Source organism: Hippocampus comes, unplaced genomic scaffold, assembly GCF_001891065.2.
Source record: "Hippocampus comes isolate QL1 unplaced genomic scaffold, H_comes_QL1_v1.1 scaffold10, whole genome shotgun sequence".
Lineage (NCBI taxonomy): Eukaryota > Metazoa > Chordata > Actinopteri > Syngnathiformes > Syngnathidae > Hippocampus > Hippocampus comes.
Window position 1 is genome coordinate 1,134,937 of NW_017805001.1, and position 19,872 is coordinate 1,154,808.

At 43.6% G+C, this 19,872-nt stretch overlaps 2 protein-coding genes across 2 annotated transcripts; both read left to right on the plus strand.

The window, feature by feature from the left end:
* Positions 1 to 370: 370 nt before the first annotated feature.
* Positions 371 to 7,700, plus strand: limd2 (LIM domain containing 2). Its single transcript, XM_019896281.1, has 4 exons — positions 371 to 525; positions 4,747 to 4,788; positions 5,357 to 5,493; positions 5,720 to 7,700. Exons 1-4 carry the CDS (start codon positions 523 to 525, stop codon positions 5,877 to 5,879), a joined length of 342 nt encoding a protein of 113 aa, XP_019751840.1. The 5' UTR covers positions 371 to 522; the 3' UTR covers positions 5,880 to 7,700.
* A 623-nt stretch (positions 7,701 to 8,323) lies between these two features.
* map3k3 (mitogen-activated protein kinase kinase kinase 3) lies at positions 8,324 to 19,643 on the plus strand. The gene is made up of 17 exons (XM_019897331.1): positions 8,324 to 9,161; positions 11,166 to 11,219; positions 12,184 to 12,311; positions 12,382 to 12,422; positions 12,684 to 12,783; positions 12,846 to 12,959; positions 13,521 to 13,641; positions 13,819 to 13,952; positions 14,386 to 14,459; positions 14,800 to 14,867; positions 15,544 to 15,639; positions 15,717 to 15,881; positions 15,951 to 16,099; positions 16,653 to 16,784; positions 17,404 to 17,533; positions 17,659 to 17,836; positions 18,241 to 19,643. Exons 2-17 carry the CDS (start codon positions 11,216 to 11,218, stop codon positions 18,461 to 18,463), a joined length of 1,857 nt encoding a protein of 618 aa, XP_019752890.1. The 5' UTR covers positions 8,324 to 9,161; positions 11,166 to 11,215; the 3' UTR covers positions 18,464 to 19,643.
* Positions 19,644 to 19,872: the final 229 nt, after the last annotated feature.

Sequence of the window (19,872 nt, forward strand, 5' to 3'; positions counted from 1 at the left end):
TTGTATCTCAATTTTTGCTTGCAAGTCAGGGAAAAAAATGAGACGAGCGAAAATCGTAAACTCAGTTCACTCGCATCTCAAGGCACCGCTGTAACGTGCGTTCGAATTGGTTCGAGGGAGTCTTTCATTTCAGTCTTCACAGTGGCCCGTCATAACTTTTAGCAGCGATAAAATGAACACGATCGAAATACGTAAAGACTTTAATTTGGAGTTTATTAAACAGGATGCATTAAGATATATCACGCGTGATTGTTTGAAATATACCATTTAGTTTTGAGTTATAAAGTCATTACGGCCATATGACGTTTGAGTTGTCTGATTCCCGTCAACGCCTCTCAAGGAGAATCGAGCCAATGGCGTGCGACCTCCTGCTCGTGGGGGAGAAGAAAAAGGCTCGCTATTGAGACCCGAGAAAGGAAGACGCATTGACACTCCACCGGCATCATTTTTGACCGAAAGCCACCGAGAACGCCGAATTGAGAACACGCTTACCGGCAAGTGTTTCCAGTGCAAGACGCCCAGATGGTGAGTGCGCGGCTCAACCAGCAAACCGAGTCCGTTCCCCGACTGCCCTCGCCCCTCTCCCTCCCCGCGACGCTGCCTTTATGCTTAGCCGAGGTGAGGCGAGGGGGAGATGCTCGATGCTAACCGTTTATTTTGCAAAATTCAAATGTCCCTTTCCTGTAATTAAAACGTTTTAATGTAATCGTCGAAATTAGCTCGTTCCCTGGCCAATTAAAGTGATTTAAATCCACTGTGAATTTTGGATTTAATGCTCAGTGTTCCTCTCCATAAGACGAGTCGTCCTCTTCCTGTCGGCACTGTTTAGGAAATGGCATTGTGTCGTCTCTGTGTATCAAGTGTTTGTTGTAATACCAGTTCCACACACAATGTAAGCAGATGTGTTGTAACAATCTGACCCGCTTGCCTTTACATTGCACACTGCACACAAAACAGTGCCACAACAGAACACATCGCGACGTACACTTGCACAGGCGCCCAATAAGCGCTCGAAATTGATTGACAGTATGTCATTTTAATTATGCACTAATTACTGTAGTTGTGTGTGTGTGTGTGTGTGTGTATGTGTGTGTGTGTGTGTGTGGAATAACTTGGCCTGAAAGAGCAAATCGGTGCAGTTGTAAACATCCTCTAGTGTTAGAAAATGAATGCACAACTGTACCTGTGGTTGTGACAGTTGCAGGCTGTGCATTTAGTACCTAACCCTTTTCAAATCGACTTCATCCATCCTTTAATACCACCACCACCACTATTGCGTAGTATTCTCATTATAGAGTGGCCTTCTTATTGTGGGCAGCCTAAGGTACACCCGTGCAATAAAAATGCTGTCTAATGAGTATCATGATATTACACATCTGTGAGGTGGATGATTACCTCGGTAAAAGAGATGTGCGGACTACCACAGATTTGTATACAATACTTGTATGTATATAAAAGTGTATTGTCCAATTCTTGGATGGTGGGAAGAGGGCAGTAAGGACTTGTCTATTCTCCCCAAAACATTAGGTATCGAATTTGTTTAATGACACCACGTTTGCGAATCAGGTATTAGCTTTGGAGTTAGCAAACGTAGCATGAGTTGAAATGCTGCACATACTTTCCAATTTTTACCCTGTTGTTTGAGTCACTTTTTAAATACTGTACACTATGTGTGATTGTTTGCGCCACTCCGATATCTCGTCAAAAGTAGGAGGGCACAAATCCAAGGACGACACAGGACATGTCACAATATGTGGGAAGATGAACACAAATTTCAACATGACTTTCATCGGGCTACATTTGTGTAGTCTGATTTTGGCATAAAGGAAGTTAAATGTAAGATTCTTTCGGAGTTCATTCATTGACCACTTTCTCATAGCTACACAGGCATATGATTCACGAATATTTTGGTGCAATTCTTAAATCCGTGGCCTTGGAAGGCATTTTACTTGTATTTGCATGTTCACAGGCTGGGACTTGTTTTCAAGAATTCCACACCTGGGGGAGACTTACTCTGTTTCGGTTGTGAAGTAGTCCTGCTGCACACGCTCAACACGGGGGACTTTTCAGAAGCAGGTTTTTTTGCGTTTAACACAATGGAATCGCTATTCTATCCTCGATTGACATTACGATGTTTTAATGGGGAGTAAAGTAGGTTTGCATCGCTATTATCTTCCGTTTAAAAATAGCATCCAACGTCAACAGCGCTGCACGCTTGGCTGAAGTTCTATCTGAACTTTGGCAGGCTCCCCAGACAGGAAGTCGCTTCTGCAAAAATGCCGCATCACTCTTCTGGGGGCATACAGTAAGTTGTAAAATAGTCAAGAGAAAAAGGGGAGGTGAAGATTTGATTACACTGCAGACTTGCAGTGAGAACACAACTAAAGATTGTACTCATTTTTTGTGGGTGTTGTTTTTAGCTTCATACCAGTGGTGCTGTTGTTTCTGTGCATAGACACATTGCTGACTGGGCTTTACATGTCGAGGCCGCGATGGAATGCTGCAGTCAAACACACGCTACATGTCATCTTCTGCGGTCGCGCTCGCATTGTTCCTTCAGGCACGTACAAATACACGAATTTGCCTGCAGACAAATCTAACCCAATCCAAAGATTCTACCTTAAAATTCGATTTTTTTTTTTATCCTTCGAAACAACACCTTAAAGCCATTTTTAAGGTCTTAAAAATGCCACAAATGCAATAAACAACAATGCTGTATCTTGTTTATATTGGGTTATTTCGAAGTTGTCCAAATTGTCGGAATTTAAGATTCTCAACAGTAAATATTATTCGTGTAGTTGTCCATGAAAACGGATTGATTATCTTTGTTTTGAATCCAAATAAAATATTGAATTGTATTTTGTATCATAATGATTGACATTTTTGCCTCTTGTATGTTATGGGCTTTTACCCTAAATTTGACATGTACTCTCGGACAGTGTTTCCCAACCTTTAGTGAGCCATGGCGCACATTTCACATCGTAAAAAATCTCAAGGCACATCACTTTGCGAAACGATGAACAAAAAATGGATGCAGATATACAGGTTAACCCTGAAGAATGATGTTGTTCCACTCCAGACCTGTAGGTAGCAGTCTTGTGCATTCTGCATAGTGTCTGCCAGCCTGCTATGAAAGTGCTCCTTGTTCTGCTCAGACAAAAAGCTGCTTTATTTCTATTCACTCTCTCCTCACTGGCGTCTACCGGCGGCTGCTTTGTGGTTCCTAATTTATTGGCTGAGCAAGCACCGTAGCCGAGACTGTAGCCGAAGGAAGCCGCATGTCGTAACCACTTCCTGTCATGTATCTGCGCCTTGCATGTACATATAAGGAAACACAATCTGGCGTGCTGGCTCCTCTCAAGTAAGGCGGCGTTACTTGACTAGCATTTCCATCTCCCGGCTACTCAGGCCATCTTGCAATTTATTAGCATTCCTACTGCTAGCAAGTTAGCATTTGATCACTTCTCATTAGAAATAGTGCCTGAATCTAGGGCAAGATGTATGAACTTTTGTCTACGCAGATTTGCTATCTTGCTAAATGTTAGTGTTATGTTGCACATCGATCACACTCAACTGTCTTATGTCGAAAGTGACAGCTCTGCTTGTCTCCCTTCTCTCCCTCCTGTGGTCACACTAATTTACATAACATTTTTTTTTTGTCACATGCTGTGGACTCCCCCAAGCCAAACACAGGCGTGTGTTCTTCCAATCACGTCTCTGGCTTTTCCGCATGGAACTCTGCGTGAACCCTTGTCGAACTATCCACCAATAGCCATGCCTGTTAATGCCGTCGTAGCCTGTAGCATCCCCTGGTGCTAATTGTCACAGCTTAACCCTGTCTGGCTTTTCTTTGGCTTAAGCTTCCCCAAAGTGCAGTGACGTAACACCTTCGGCCTAATTAGCTCGATTTTGCACTTGTACACCAGAGATAAGGTGTCACTTGGAAAATCTATACGCCCTTTCACACAACCTGTCAAAGCAGACAGTTTCCCTTGTGGCTGTTCTGTCTGAAAGTTACTGGCAGCAGAATGGAGGAAATGAAGTTGCCCTGCAAGTTTTCCCCGCTACTGGCATAGTATCAGTAGCTGTGTGAAGCTGCACGGCAAAAGGCCGGGACGGGAGAGTGACGCTTAACACGTGACGCTTTATTCCGCATGATGATTGCTGTCTGACGGCTACTGAATACATCACACATCCTTTGGTTCTTTGGTGTGTGTGTGTTACGTCCATGGTTGTATCTGTTTGTGTGTGCTACGTCCATGGTTTGTCTGTGAGTGCACGTCTGAAATTTGTGAGTGTGTGTTTTGCGGCCATCGTTGCCAATGTGAGTTACGTACCTGGTACAGTACAGATGGACTTTTACAGTGTTGTTGAAACGAAACCCGCTGTCACTTGAATAACAGTGACAATACTGGGCTAATATCATGGTTCATGATAACGAAACTGCCCTCGGTTGTTTTCAAACAATCAAGAGTCAAGTGAAACGATGGTACATCTCGAGTTCGGTCCACACGATTGTGCACGGCTGCGGTTGTGTTCAGTATTCGGTTGAGGCCAGCAGCTTGGTGCCGAACATCCCCCTTTTGAGTCACATGAGTTCCCAGACTGGAGTAGAGCCTCTCCCACGGGTTAAAAGAGGAGTCAGGAGGGTGACAAGGGGGGCTAGTCAAGTTAAAATTGGCATAAAAGCAATAAGTGTAACATGAGAACATATTTTGAACTGATATGTCTTAAATCCTTCCTCAGGATAACAGAAACACTGAGGAGAAGCCAGTCCAGCGGTCCAAGGTAAACAAGTGTGTGTGCGCGTGTGTGTCCTTTTTGTGCTGAAACCACCCAATTGAACCAACTCTAAAGTGACTGGCGTGAGATTGAGTTCATTCTATCCGGTGTTCCACTGGTGCTCACAGCCAAGGCTGTGTGGACTAAATGAGCTTACGTAATAAAACCAATTTAATCAGACAAGTTAAGGCCTACAGTTATTTACTCTTGTCCCACTTTGATGCTCCTCGCCATCCATCCATCTATGCTTCCAGTTTTTTCAATTACAACTAAATGTATAACTTTCTTGATGTCCAACCTTCAATTTTGTAAATTCATGCTCTATTGAAATTCATTCTTAGTATTTCCCGTCGAAGGTTTTCAGCTTTGAAAATCCCCTAGAATTTTGCAACTCTGCAAGCATACTATCGTTTAGAGTTCCAACAGACCACATAAGAATAATCCTCGCGATGACACACATGCTGCTTCGGCGCGATTTATTAGACAAAAGACGTAACTGTATAAATCGAATATGTCTTTGGTGGAAACATTTCACTTCGGTGGTTAACGTCCACGTGCGGTTCTGTGTGCCCAGTCTTTCAGCTTCAAGACTCAGAAGGAAGTGTGCTCATCCTGCGAGAAGACGGTCTACCCCATGGAGCGGCTGGTGGCCGACAACCAGGTCTTCCATTCCACGTGCTTTTGCTGCAAGCACTGCAACACCAAGCTCAGGTAACCACACGCCACACTGACATCGTGAACCCCCATTTCATGTTTGTGTTCCCCAAAAATCTGCGTGTATTTCGTGTATTTGTGTGCATGTGTGTGCCTTGGCCACCAGGGGGCAGTATGTTACATACATACAATAAATGCAGATTTGTTGACGCGACTTGAAAACAGTTGCAACTAGTCTGGAGTCATTACTCGTTGGTTGTGATTGGTTTTCTTCCACCCGCAGCTTGGGAAGCTTTGCTGCCCTGCAAGGCGAGTTCTACTGCAAGCCTCACTTCAAGCAGCTGTTCAAGAGCAAAGGCAACTACGACGAGGGCTTCGGACGTAAGCAGCACAAAGAGCGCTGGGCCACCAAGGAGACAGAAAACATAACCAAGACGGCGTGAAAACAAAAAACGGCCCCCGAGCTTAAATTTGTACGTTTCCTTTTTTTTTTTCTCCTCCCAAATTGGCCATAACTCACACCACTGTTTTGTTCTTTCATTTTATTCCAAGCTAGTTGATTGTGACCAAAAACCTTCTCGGCTGCGGCGAGGGGGAAACGTTACGATGCCGTAATTGTTTTGGTTCTTATTGTTGTTACTGTTATGAATGGTTTGCACCTATTTAATCATGTCAGCAGGCACACCATTTGACACACATGTACACACACACACACGCACACACAGACACACACTCAGGTCAACTATCCAGGCTCTTTATTGGCAGTGTCACCCAAGGATTTTATACAAAAATGTTACAATAATGAACCCCAGCGCTCCCAAGCGCCTGACGGGGATCAAACAGGGTACTGTAATGTTACCTCGCATCTTTTCTTTTACTTTATTTTTTAATTTTTAATTTTTTTTTTTGTTTGGTTTGCATTTTTTTTCTTTTTTTTTAAGTGTCGACTGTCTTTATTGCATGTGGTCGGTACGAGTGGGTCCCAACGGCCTTAATTTTAACCACTGGATCAGCCTTTGTCATAATTATTTTAAATTTTGTTTCCAAGCACTTGGATTGCTTGTTTTGTGAATTTATCTGTACATAGCGCTGTGTTTTTTGTGATTCGTGAATACCCCTCCCCCACTTCCCACCAATTGCTCCGAGTCACCGAAAACACCCACACATTTGTGCCATCTGTCACTTGAATCATTCCAATCATGTGAAAATCCTTTCCGTTACCCTTCCCCAACCCAGTGTTTGCCAACCTTTTCAATAGAAAAATCACACAGCTCACCACCCAAATGTCACAAAATGCAGGTGGTAGTGTAAGCATTTAATGTTTCTGCACGTCAGTATACATGACAGGCATAGAAAGGTGAACAAGATCCTGCCCTAGCCCGTTGGCACCTGGACCTATTCCTTCATGAAGTGGTGCCCCCTCCCTAAAATGAGTCGTGCATGCTGCATGTGACAACCGGTTCAGAGCGCCCCCTGCTGCTGACACGTTGGCTCGTCTGAAGAATAGTTAACCGTATGAATTTTGAAAAATGCCTTTTTCGTCAACGTTGCCTCCGTGTGCGGTCTCCATTTCGATTGATCGCCAATTGAATATGATTTTAATATCTTGTAAAAATAAAAACGCATTTTAGGGACATGAGTGACACTTGAATGACTCGGTTGATTTTGTTACTGTGAATCGAGCATGCTGCGACCAATAAAACAGATTGATAGTTGCATTTTTTAAGAGAAGCCTTAGAACAGTCCATATTCTGATCATGCCTTTTCCAAAAGCAGACTACTCACTCCACATTCCCCCTCAACCAGCAGCCCCAATCACGCCTCCACAAAATAATGTATAAAACTTCTAACTCTGCTGTTACATACATAAGTTTGTATGTGTGTGAGATGACTTTTTAATCCTTGAATGCTTTAAAATCAACATTTATGTGGAAAATGTCTTTTGTTTTGTTTGTTGGTTGTCAGTCGCCAAGGTACAGCATCTGTGAACGTCACTCTGGTCAGGTGATTGACGGAATTTAAAAAAAATGAAAATTGTCAATTTGTCCTCTCGGCTTTTTATCTTTGAAACGTATGGCTCTTTTTGACCATGTAATTTTTATTATTTTTTTCCATTACGCACATTTGACCTGTGGTTTGAGGTGGCCTTAAAACAAGAACGCTCAGACTTTACTTTGCAGTCTTCTTTCTCTTCTCTTGTTTTTATTTAACTTTCTATTACATTTAAAGCGCCCCTCATTCTTCGCCTCGATGTTTTGAACATTTGTCATGTTTTTCTTTCCTTTTTTTTTTTTACATGCTTTTGGAGAAAAAAAATAAAAAATGCTGGTGTTGATTTGTTACTTTCACAATGGCCTATAATTGAGGGTTATGACATCGCACATTTACAATTTAAAATGTGTACTTCCTCTTACCGGTAATTAGTATGAATTGACAAAACTAATCTCGACACATTTTAACTAAATCACTTTGTATTGATGCCGTTCGATTTCCGAGTGTCCATCGAGGCAACATAAGTAGAGCAAATGAATGCATGTACAGTATTTTACAAACGAACTCCAGTATTGATTTCCTGCTATTGCTATTTCTGAGTATGAAGACGACGCTTATGGAGGACTGAAAGTGCCAAAATTAACTAACTACGCCATTAAATGTTTCATTGACAAATGAAAAAATTGAAAAGTTAAATGAAGAACGAAATAATTGAAAACGTCATTAAAGAAACAGTTAATATGTGTATTTAGCTAACTTTGGCACTGTCAGTTCTCCATACAAGCGTAACGTCTCATTGCATTTATTTTTCGCACATTTTTTGAAATTTCTGATTTCCGAGTGTTGCCGAAGGCATCACAGGTAAACGTCACAGTTGCTCCGCCCAAGCTGCGGTGCGCGCCTTTGTGTTCATACACTATCCAAGAAGTAACTGCGCGCTCCCGCACCTTCCCTCGGTCTCATTTAGGTAGCGAACAAACAAGCGCAAATCCTTTGGGTTTAAAAGTAATTTTTGGACTACAATTTTTTGCGACACTTTGGGGAACAAGGACATAAAGTCGATGGCCTCCTTTACCAAAATACTTTGGAAACTACTAAATGAGTTCCGGTTGTGAAATGCCTTTTTTTTCAGGAAGTTGGAGGTTGTCTATTGGAAAGATTTAGACCTTTGTTTTAATCAGGAGAAGCGATGATGGACTGCTTGCTTTGTACCAAGGTTTGTCGAGTATTTGTCGTTGAAAGACAATAATTTGGCGTCGAGTCAGTCACGAACAAGCCGAAGTGCTCAGAAGTTTGATGAATTTTGACCCTACTCGGCTTCCCGTCCTCACGCATCCCCTGAACCCCTTTCTCTATTCTAAAACGGATTCCTTGAAAGTAATTGAACAAGACGCCTTATTTGGGCACCTCCAGATGTTTATTCGGAACGTGTTTTGTATGCTTTCCCAGCATGTCGGCCTCCGTAGCTCCTCCAAAGGATCACTTCCCGTCTAAACCACCCACGTGACCTTGTTTTTTTTTTTTCTCCTTATTGGGAACTGTCAATTAACAATCACCACTTGGCGTGTGTGAGACCCGAGGACCCCCTGTGGGCAACAACATGGCCCCCGGCACGCACGCGCTTTGCTTGACGGCGCGTGCCCGTGCCCACTGAATCTGGAGAATGCGCGCGCACTATCACGACGTCACCTGTCAACGCGGGCGGGGGGGAAGACACACGTGTGACAACCCAGGTAAGGAGTCACGTACTTATGACGCAACAACACGCCTCTAAAATTGCCTATCAGCACTTGCATGGCATAAGTGCATAAATTAACCTGAACTACAGCCAACATCTTGGCCAATGTCATTGTCATAAAAATGCAGAATAAATATATGTGTAACAATTTAACTATCAGTAGTTTACTTATACAATAAACTAAAAACAAAAGGCTTCACTCTTATGCAAGTGCAAAAAGAAGCAAACTTCTGGAGAATAAAACAATTAAAAATGTAATAAAATGTCTTACCGAGAGATGCTAGCATTTTTAGCATTCATAAGTTAACCATCATACAATTGTAAGAATGTAACTGCTGCGTACCAATATACCGAAATTTTTAAGCATTCTTTCACGGTAATGTAAGTGTAAAAAGAAGTCATAAAGGTTGTGGTAAAATTAAATGACTTTTCTATTTGTTAGCATTTCTAGCATTCGTTAACTGATATAAATGTATGAAGACATGAATCTTTGTGTACTAAAACCATCAAAATAAGATTAAAATGGCAGATTTTTTTGCATTCTTTTAATTTCATGTGTATTGTACAATCATTTACAGTGATAAAGTCTGTCGTTCCATCATAGTGCGACTTGGTGGAGGTCTGTCCATTCTAGTTGTCGTCTTCTGTGCATACCCCAAAAAGTTATAGAACACTTTGAAGCATAGTAGGGTGACAATATGAGATGTCATGCGCAATACGTTAACAAGACAACTCTTGTCATAACATATCAGGGGTGGAATATGACGTTAACTGGGAAAAACAGCCTCAGACTAAACAGCACGGGAGAAATGGGGGTTTTGTGTGTGTGTGTGTGTGTGTGTGTGTGTGTGTGTGTGTGTGTGTGTGTGTGTGTGTGTGTGTGTGTGTGTGTGTTATCCTTGTTAACCCCGACGGTCCTGGAAACGTGATACAAAGAAAATAAATCGGGCATAGCAGCACGGCCTGGTAGAACTGCTGCCTCTTCTGCATCCAAAATTCCCCACTTTCCGCTTGGACGGTAATGAGAATCAGGAGCAAAGGCAGCCAGTAGCAGCGGGCATCTCCTAGCCTTGTAATTCCTTGCATTCCCTGAACTAACCACCTCCAAGCCCTGTAAACACCTTCCTTTCGCTTTTGGCTGCCATGTATGCCAAGTGGCGGATGCTTGAAAGCAACGTGGCAAAGGGCCACAAGAGGACGTGCCCTCCATTCCTGTGGTGGGATTATTACGCCGAAGGCTGACTGCTTGTTGCTTGGTGCTGATGCCCTTCATACGTTTTCATTTAAAAAAAAAAAAAATGGACATGGAAATAATCATCTCCGCGGTCATAACTATCCTGTCTGCCAAAGCTTAACTTTAATTACACACATGATACTGTAATATTCAGACAATACATGAGGTGGGCCAGACTAATATGTGGCATTGCAGGAGACTAAATATTCTGGCAGTTTTGTGAACGGTACGTGAAGCGAGCCAGATTAATTCTTGACAGTGCAGCGGTAGACAGTAAATGAAGTGGGCCAAACTCATTGCTGGCATTGCAGCAGAGACATCCGGCCTCCATACTGTCTCTGCTGCACTTCCATGACAATAAATGTGGTCCCAGCAAGTATTCTGGCCCTCTTTCTACACCGGCTGCTGCATTACCAGCATTTAGCCTCTCCCGCTTCATGTCCTCTCCGCTGCACTACCAGAAAATAACCTGATTCTACTGTCGCTGCTGAAATCTTGCAGGCCTGGCTGCTTGCTGGCATGATTATTTTTTTTCCCAACCCTGTTTACACGCATGCTAAGAACATCCGTTTTATGTTGAGCTACATCATGTCACATTCCCGCCAGAGTCGGCTTTTCGTGGCCAAGATGGCAGCACTCTCGCATCCTGACAATTGTTGCACGTCTGGCTGATAACCTTTTGTCTGCGTACATCCTCTTGCAGGAAAAACAGCTCCGAAAAGACTCATTTTGAACGCTAATGTTGTTATTTTGTGTTTTGCGCAGTTGGACTGGCAGCACTTCTGAAGCTTTGAAGACCACGCAACGTCGCCACAATGAGTAAGTCAGTTCACCAAAATGCTTTTTGGTTTTCACGGAAAGAAAAAAAAAAAACAAAACTGCAGCCCCCGTCGGAGCATCAGTTCCAGACTCCAGCGGGTGAAGTATCGTGTTTCCGTGCCCTAAGAAGTGGAGTTTTGCTTCTCCTGACTGTGATGTCGGTCCAAGCTACACAGGACCAAATGTTTATTCTCCCTGCGAGGCAAAAAAAACTGCCCGAATCTCAACCGTGGGAGAAAACACATTGAAAGGCGGCTTTTTCACAACATTGACGGTGTGAAAGGTATTCGCATGGAATGGGAGGTTTCACTCGACCAGCGCGTTTATCAGCTTCAGAGGTTGGCATGATGCCTGCATGAGAAGGAATCGCAGAAAGTTACTAGACTACATTTTAACACCAAACATTCGCTTTTTTTTTTTTTTTTTTTTTGCGAGGAAGTCACAAGCTCATGAATGAGCCAATTTTCGGGGGAAAAGTGTGTGCCGCCTCTTTTTGGCAAGAGAAAAAGATTTCATGGCTTTCACACTGCATCCGGCCGCCAATGACAGTGTAAAAGGTAATAATCCGGAGCACCCAGTATCTGACACTTTGTCCTGCCTGTGACTTTGCGGAAATTGTATGCAAAGAAGTTGACACCACCGTAAACAACAATAGTGGACAAAAGCTGTTGCCCCTTTCACGCTGCTTGTCAAAGCCAACCTTTTACCCACAGTGACGGTACAAAAGGGACACCAACCGGGTTGAATTTGTCCCAACTCACCTTGTTCTGGCGAACAGCAGACTTTTCGAGTTCGTAGGTCGTCGCAGAGAACGGTGGCTGTCCGCAAGGGAATAGCGAGTACGTAGACGTAGTAGTATGTAGAAGTTTTACACTGCGATACTCTGTTTTGTGAGAAAGGCGACAAAGTTGATTCAAATGAAAAAATGGTGTACCAAATGTTTCTCTCATTTGTCTCCGTTCAGATGAACGACAGGCACTTCACTCCATCATGAAGGACCTGGTGGCCCTGCAGATGACGCGGCGACAACCCATCGTGCCGTACGACAGCGGCGGCAGCAAATTCAAGACACCCGCTCAGGCTAATAGACAGGTTGGTCTTCACCATTTTTTAAAAATATTTTTTTCTATTAACTGAAAGCTTTGTGCTTGTTTTCCCTCAGGAGGACGTCAGGATAAAGTTTGAGTTCTCGGGTGAGAGGCGGTGAGTTGTAAGGAGGTTGTAAACTGTTAATATAGACAATTGGAACACTTTATTTCTTTTTTGGGCGGAGGCGTCAGTCAGATTTTTCTATACAAGTGCTGAAAAGTCAATTTTACATACTATGAGCCCTTCCGTTGATGAAACATGGCATAATTTGTCTCCTTTCTCAGCCCAGTTTGGAGGAAGGAGAAGGCTGTGCTTAGCTTGTATTACCGGGGTGCACTTTCAGGAATTCTCTAATCTGGTCTTCTCTGGTTTTAGTATCCTGATGTTTGGCCGACCCGTACAGTTTGACGAAATCCACCGCAAAGTCAAGCTGGTTTTTGGCCAGCAGCTGGACTTCCATTACATGAGCAACGAGGTACGACTCCACTATTGTTGTCACGCTGTTGCCTTGTTGACGCGCCGTTTGCCTCCCGACAGTTGTCCATCCCGCTGCGAGGGCAGGATGATCTGGACAAGGCCATAGACCTGCTGGACCGAAGCGCGAACATGAAGAGCATCCGGATCCTGCTGCTCGAACAGGAACACGACAATGTGAGGCAAACGCGTACTGGGCAGGCCTTTACAACACGACATTGCGGCACTGTTGTTTCATCACCTCACAACACTTGTGAAAACTGACTTGGCAACGACTATCTGTGTTAACAACTACATTTTTATGCGTTTCCAAAGCCCCGAAGCAACCTTTGTCAAAATCAAGGCCTGTTGGCCGAAACCAGCACACCAGGTCGTTTTCTGTGGCCCAGCAGAGCTTAGCATGCAAATGGTTGTCTTCAGATAGACGTCTCGCGTTCATTTTGGAATGCTAATTTCAAACTACAAACAACTACATCAATGTGATATTAAAGCTTTTTGCGAAAAAAAAGTGGCTGTAGCTAAGTGTACTAATGTTATCTGGCTATTGAATAACACCTAAGTGTCATCATTTCAAATGCACCATGTCCTCTGGGCGCCCGCAAAATATTAGAAACAAGAAAATGCTGCTGTCTATCGCCTGTGCATTTTCTTTGACCGAGTGAGCGGCATCTCCAAGTCTTGCTACCGCCTCCACACGATTCAAGTTGAATTTTAAACGACCTGATTTTCATCTTACAGCCCCCCTCGCCATCCCAACATGTGCCTTGCAAGCAGGTCCGAATCAAAGCCTCACAGTCCACCGGAGACGTCAGTGCTACATACTCGTCGTCGGAGCCTAGGGGGTGCCATCTATCCGCCGGTAAGTTGCTGCGCGCGGAGACGCGAGTCAATACATGCTTTATATCATCGAGTGAAAAGCTGTCAAAACACACAAGTCCGCAACAGGCTGCTAAAACATTGATTTCACGGCTTGCCAAGTGCATTTCATTTAATGACATGTTATTTTTCCTCTGCTGTTTCCCATTTGGATGAACAGGTTCCCAGAATGCGGGGCGCAGCTCGCCACCTCCCGGTTACGTGCCGGAATGCCAACAGAGGATCGCCCGCCAAGGTTCCTACACCAGCATCAACAGCGAGGGCGAATTCATCCCAGAGACCAGCGAGCAGAGTGTGAGTCCATGTATTCAAATGTGTTTATTCATTTCTTTTCCAGCAAAACAAAAGAAGCTCTTTTGCATATTTTAAATACAAATGAAAACTTTTTTTTACTTCACCTAACAAATCTCCTGAGCCATTAAGATTGTATTTTCCCTCATGGAGGCAGCAGACAAATATACCCCCAGTAAAGCCCAAATAAGTCACCCCCCCCCCAAACCTCTTTAAGTTAGGCTATATTTTAACTGAAATAGCAAGTGTTAATTTGTATTTTGTTTTGAACATGGTTTGTTTATTTCCGTATTTAATTTTTGTTTCTATACAAGCAGTCGAAAAGCCCTTTTCGATAATATGCCGCTTTTAATGTCATCGTGTGATTGCAGCGGTTCAATTTCCGCAGTGTGATGACTTTGAGTGTTATCGGAATGTTGTTTTGTTTCCCATGCAGGTTCTGGATCCCTGGAGCAGCGCTGAAAACTCTGTGTCTGGAAGCTGTCAGTCTCTGAATAGTAACTCAGACAGGTTGGCATTCCTCGAAGCTACCATCGATGTATATTGAAAGTTTATTTCAAGCCTCTCTGTTGCTGGTTAAGTCGTTTCAAATAACAACAACAATGAAACGGCAGAGATGAAAACAAGACAACCGCTCCTGTTTTTTGGGGGGTGTCTCACAAGAAGCCAAAGAAAAAGCAAGAGATCTCAGGTTTAGCACAACATGCTAACATCATGCATAACGGTTATTGGAACGCTGAAACATTGTGCGACATTTCACGCGATCCCTTCGTGTTCCTTTGTTGATGTCACTGGGGACAAAGGGTTTAAGCCTTGGCGGACGTCTTCATATTTTCTTCTGTCCCGGCAGCCCCTCCACAAGGAAGTCTCGCATGCACCGAGCCAAGAGTTATCCTGACAACAGACAAGAGTTCTCAGGTGAGAAGCCGCAACATTTTAAAAAAGATTTGGCTTGGTACATATAGCAAATGAGGTTTTTGTTCTTAACTCATTCACTCCCAAAGACGTTTTTAAACGTCTTTTCAGACTTGGTCCAGAATTGGCTAGTACTGAATGAGTTAATTTATTTATTGTTAAAAATAAAAAGGGAAATGGTAAAACATAAAAACAAAGATACATTTAAAAAATTTGATTATATGATTGGGTCATCTGCTGTAAATAGTAAAATAAAAATAGTGAAATAAATATTTTACCTCCACAGTGCATTTAACAATTTTTATTTTGTTGAATTGTGCGTGAAGGTACAGTATTTCTTGGAAATGTTTGATTGAATTGATTCATTTATTGTAAAAATAACATTTTACATATTCAGTCCAATGAACATTTTTAATGTTATTAAATAAGGTTAAATTATTTTAAATAAATTTGAAAAAAATGACTTAAAATATATGAAGAATAAAATTAATACAGATAAAATGTTCAAAATTATTTTATAATTACTACAACGAAGAATTGTTTTTTTTCAACCTCATATGCAAATCAGCTGGCACAATCTTCAGTTTAAAAAAAAAACAAATGCAGCCCTTGAGCATAAATGCTTGTCCACCACAGGGGGGGGTCTTTTTCTTAATCCCCCTTTCCGCTTTGTTTCCAGACAGGGAGAACCACGTCTATGACCGCATAGTCGGCAAGGGGGGCTCGTACCCTCGCCGTTACCATATCTCGCTGCACCACAAGGACCTCAGCGAAGGTACCTTCAACCACCAACCACCGCATCATGCGGCGACACTTCGTTCAAACCACCGCGTTGTTATTTCTCGCCATTAGGACGACGCACCTTTCCCCGCATCCGCCGCCCGCAGGGGAACCTCTTCACCCTCGTGCCTTCACGCCGCTCGCTCAACGGCAGCGAAGAAAGCATCGGCAGCTGGCAGCTGGTGGACACCCAGGGCAGGCTCAGACCACAAGAACGCCCCGTCGTCACCCATAAATGTACGTATGACATCATCAGTCAGGCTTTGGAAACAAAATGAGGAACGGGCTTCGTGTTGGGATTCCCAGCGCCCACTGCTCCTGTGTCCTGGCGGCGGGGCAAGCTCCTGGGCCAGGGGGCGTTCGGGAGAGTGTACCTGTGCTACGACGTGGATACGGGACGGGAGCTAGCCGCCAAGCAGGTCCAGTTTGATCCTGACAGTCCCGAGACAAGCAAGGTGAGAAGGGCTTATTTTTTACATTTGTATGACTGTTGCGTCATACGTTAGTTCCGAGTTCTTGTCGGAGTTAAAGTTCCTGTGGTCAAAAGGCGCCTTTCCACCTAAAGTTCCAGGAACTGTGAGATTTTGGTGCTTGTACTTCCTGGACCAAAAAGGTACTAAAGCACTATCGACGCAGGAGGCTATTCTTTGAGACCAGAAACAAAAATACCCCGGAAGGAGATTTTCGACAATAGTTCCTGAGCTCAATTTCCATTTAAAATTACAGGAAATTTTAGTTCCTGCAACAAAGAGGTTCCAATTAAATAATGTTGAGGTTCCTGTACCTCTCATAAATACCCATTCGTTTAGACTCATTCAGTGCTGTCTTCCTGCTTTCACATTTTTTTCATTTCCTGTTTCGGGAAAAAAAGCTAAACCTGTTGCTCCGGTGCATCATTGCCCCGTCATCCACTTTGCCTCCAGGTCCAAATTTTCATTCAAACGATTCAGTGATTGTTCATCTTGTCGTATTTCGGTTTTGTTTCAACGTCTGCTGGGGTCCCTGCAGGAGGTCAGCGCCTTGGAATGTGAGATCCAGTTGCTGAAGAACCTTCGCCACGAGCGCATCGTGCAGTACTACGGCTGCCTGAGGGACCACAACGAGAGGACCCTCACCATCTTCATGGAGTACATGCCCGGGGTGAGTCCAACATCCATTCTCGGATTACATAGCAAATGTTTCAACTCGCGATCAGTGGATAAGTGGTACAGAAAATGGAAATGTGTACCTGAGCCAACTTTGAGGCTTGTCCAAAACCTAGCGAAATAAAGACGACATGGATCTTAGACAGTAGTTACAAAAGTCCAACACACAATGGTCTTCTAAAAGTTCTCAGTTCCAGGGTAAAGTTGCAGTGGTCAAAATGTGCCTTTTGAAAGAAACCTTTCCACCTGCAGTTCCAAGAACTTGGTTTCTCCAAAGGCTCCAATTTGCACAGGAGCTCCGCTTCAATACAATCGATAGGACCAAGGTGGGGCACTTCATTCCAGGACTCCAGTATGGCCTGACATCAAAACTGACTGTCGTGGTTTTGGTCTCTACGCATGTAGATGTTCAGGGCAGTAAACTCCAATCAAAAAGGGGGTGCTGAGCCTGCAAAAAGTTTCCACTTAAACTTTTCGTTCATAATCCTTCCACTTTCACAGTCAGTGCCAATAAATGACCCTGAAACTACACTTAAAACACACAATAGTCCGAGTTCACAGAGAAATTTCCAGGTTTGTCAATGAATCCAAGACGTGGTCTTGCTTCCTGTCAGGGTTCTGTCAAAGACCAGTTGAAGTCTTACGGGGCGCTGACGGAGAGCGTAACCCGAAAGTACACCCGTCAGATCCTGGAGGGGATGTGCTATCTCCACAGCAACATGATCGTGCACCGAGACATCAAAGGTAAGCCGTTTTGTTTCGAAAGAGGGGTCGGGGGAAGTCACACATGGGCCAATAGTAAGTCTCTCATCTTAGCCTTCAAGAAAAAAAATCAAAAACTCAAGTCTATCTGTACGTTTGATTTTAAGGAGCCAACATTCTGCGGGACTCTGAGGGCAACGTCAAGCTGGGCGACTTTGGGGCCAGCAAGCGTCTGCAGACCATCTGTATGTCCGGAACTGGCATCCGCTCGGCGACCGGCACCCCCTACTGGATGAGCCCGGAAGTCATCAGTGGGGAAGGCTATGGCAGGAAGGCCGATGTCTGGTGAGTCCATGTTTTTAATGCAGTTAAGGTTTGAAATCTAACTTTGGGTTTTTCAAGTAGGATTTCAAGCCGGGGTTATGGTTTGAAATTGGGATTTTAAGACAGGGTTAGAGTTTAAAGACAGAGTTGGGGTTATAATTTAGAATCGGGTTTCATACCAGGCGCATGGTTTCAAGCAAGGTCTTGGTTTATAAGTTATGGTTTTAAGCCTGGGTTAGGGTTTTTAAAGTTAAAATTTTCAAGCTGGGTAAGCGTTTCAAAGTAGGGTTTTAAGGTTGGGTTTGGCACTGCAATGTGACTTCAAGCCTAGATTAAGCTTTTTAAATTGGAGATTTCAAACCAAAGTACCAGAGTGTGTGTGTGTGTGTGTGTGTGTGTGTGTGTGTGTGTGTGTGTCTTTCCAGGAGTCTGGGCTGCACGGTGGTGGAGATGCTGACGGAGAAACCCCCGTGGGCCGAGTACGAGGCCATGGCGGCCATCTTCAAGATCGCCACGCAGCCCACCAAGCCTCTGCTGCCGCCACGCACCTCCGAGCAGGCGCACGACTTTGTCCGCCGCATCTTTGTAGAGGCCGCGCGACGGCCCTCTGCCGAAGAGCTGCTCAGACATTCTTTCTCGCGCGACTAGCCTGGACGGAGCGCGCGGCGTTACCAAAGTCGTTTGTGCGGTGTGGACAACAAACACCGTTGCTGGTTCTTTTTCGGTCAGCTTCCAATGTGCAGGCCACGTTCGCAGGAGCCTTCATGAGTTGGCGCGGAACGATGATGACGTTGGCCCTCTTTCGGTTGGACCGTGTTGCACAGCGGTGTCATGCACCCGACTGGTGAATTCAAAACGGTGTCCTTGAAAGTTTTAGCACACCGTGTGAATAAACGTGTTGGGACGCATGTCCACTCGTATGCTAGAGTTTCCTCGATTCGGGTTTCATGTTAAGGTTTTTCGTTTCAAACAAGGGTTAAGGTTTCGAGGTAGGGTTATTGCTTTCAAATAAGGTTTCAAATGAGCATTTTAAGCCTGGGGTGGGCTTTCAATGTCTGCTTTTCACATGTTTCGAAAGATGACTCATTAATTGAGATGTGCCCCAAAACATTTGTCCACATAGCTGTTGGAATATTGTACTGTAAGATCTTTTGAAGATGGTGTCAAGTATGAGGGGAAGAAACGCAAGTTGTCGGGTTTGTCTAAGAAAGTGTGTGGTTAGGCAGTAACTGCCATTGATGGGTGCATGGTTGGTTGATTGATTGATTGATTGATTGTGTTTCAGGGCTTGTGTCGTGTTGGAAAAGGCAGTAGGTTGTTTGAGCCCTGTAACCAGGAAGTGACTGTTGTCGCCCTTCTTGCTGGATGCAGTGTGCAACATCAAGAGTTGAGGCCGTCAACTCATGTGACCTAAACGAGAGGCTGATGATTGTTTGGTTTTATACGTTTTAGTTCAGTGTTTCAAACACAACGGCCTTGAGAACAAAGCTTTAACAGTCAATTGTTATCTAATCAGATGCACTTTTTAAAAAAAAAATTGAATGTCATCTATGAGTTTTGTATTTACGTCCAATGTGATTTTATTTATATATATTTTTTTAATTTATGCCTTTGTGCCACTTCACCTGGAATATATATTTTTTTATCGAATTTTATACTCCAGTTGGTGTTGTTTTGACAAAGAATGGGTAGAAAGCAGCTGGTTTTGCAAATGTGCGCCCCCTTCCCAAGAAAATAAAATAAATCTTTTTTTTTCTTCAATAATTTTTTTTTATGTACACGCAGGAAACAAACTCTGGCTGGCCGGGTTCTGTTTGGGGGCACAGACAAAAAAAAAAATTATTCTACTTTCAGATTAGACATGGTTAAAAATTGACATTTAAAATGACATTTCTCTTCTTGCTTTTCAGATATAATTCAAAAGCATGTCGAGGTTTGTTGGTTGAGCCAAATGACGACTTTGTTCACCAATGGGCGGTGTCCAGGCATCAGCCGCAACATTAGGTACACCTGCGCCATGTAAGTTTTTTTTTTTTTTTTTTTTAACTAAGCTATTG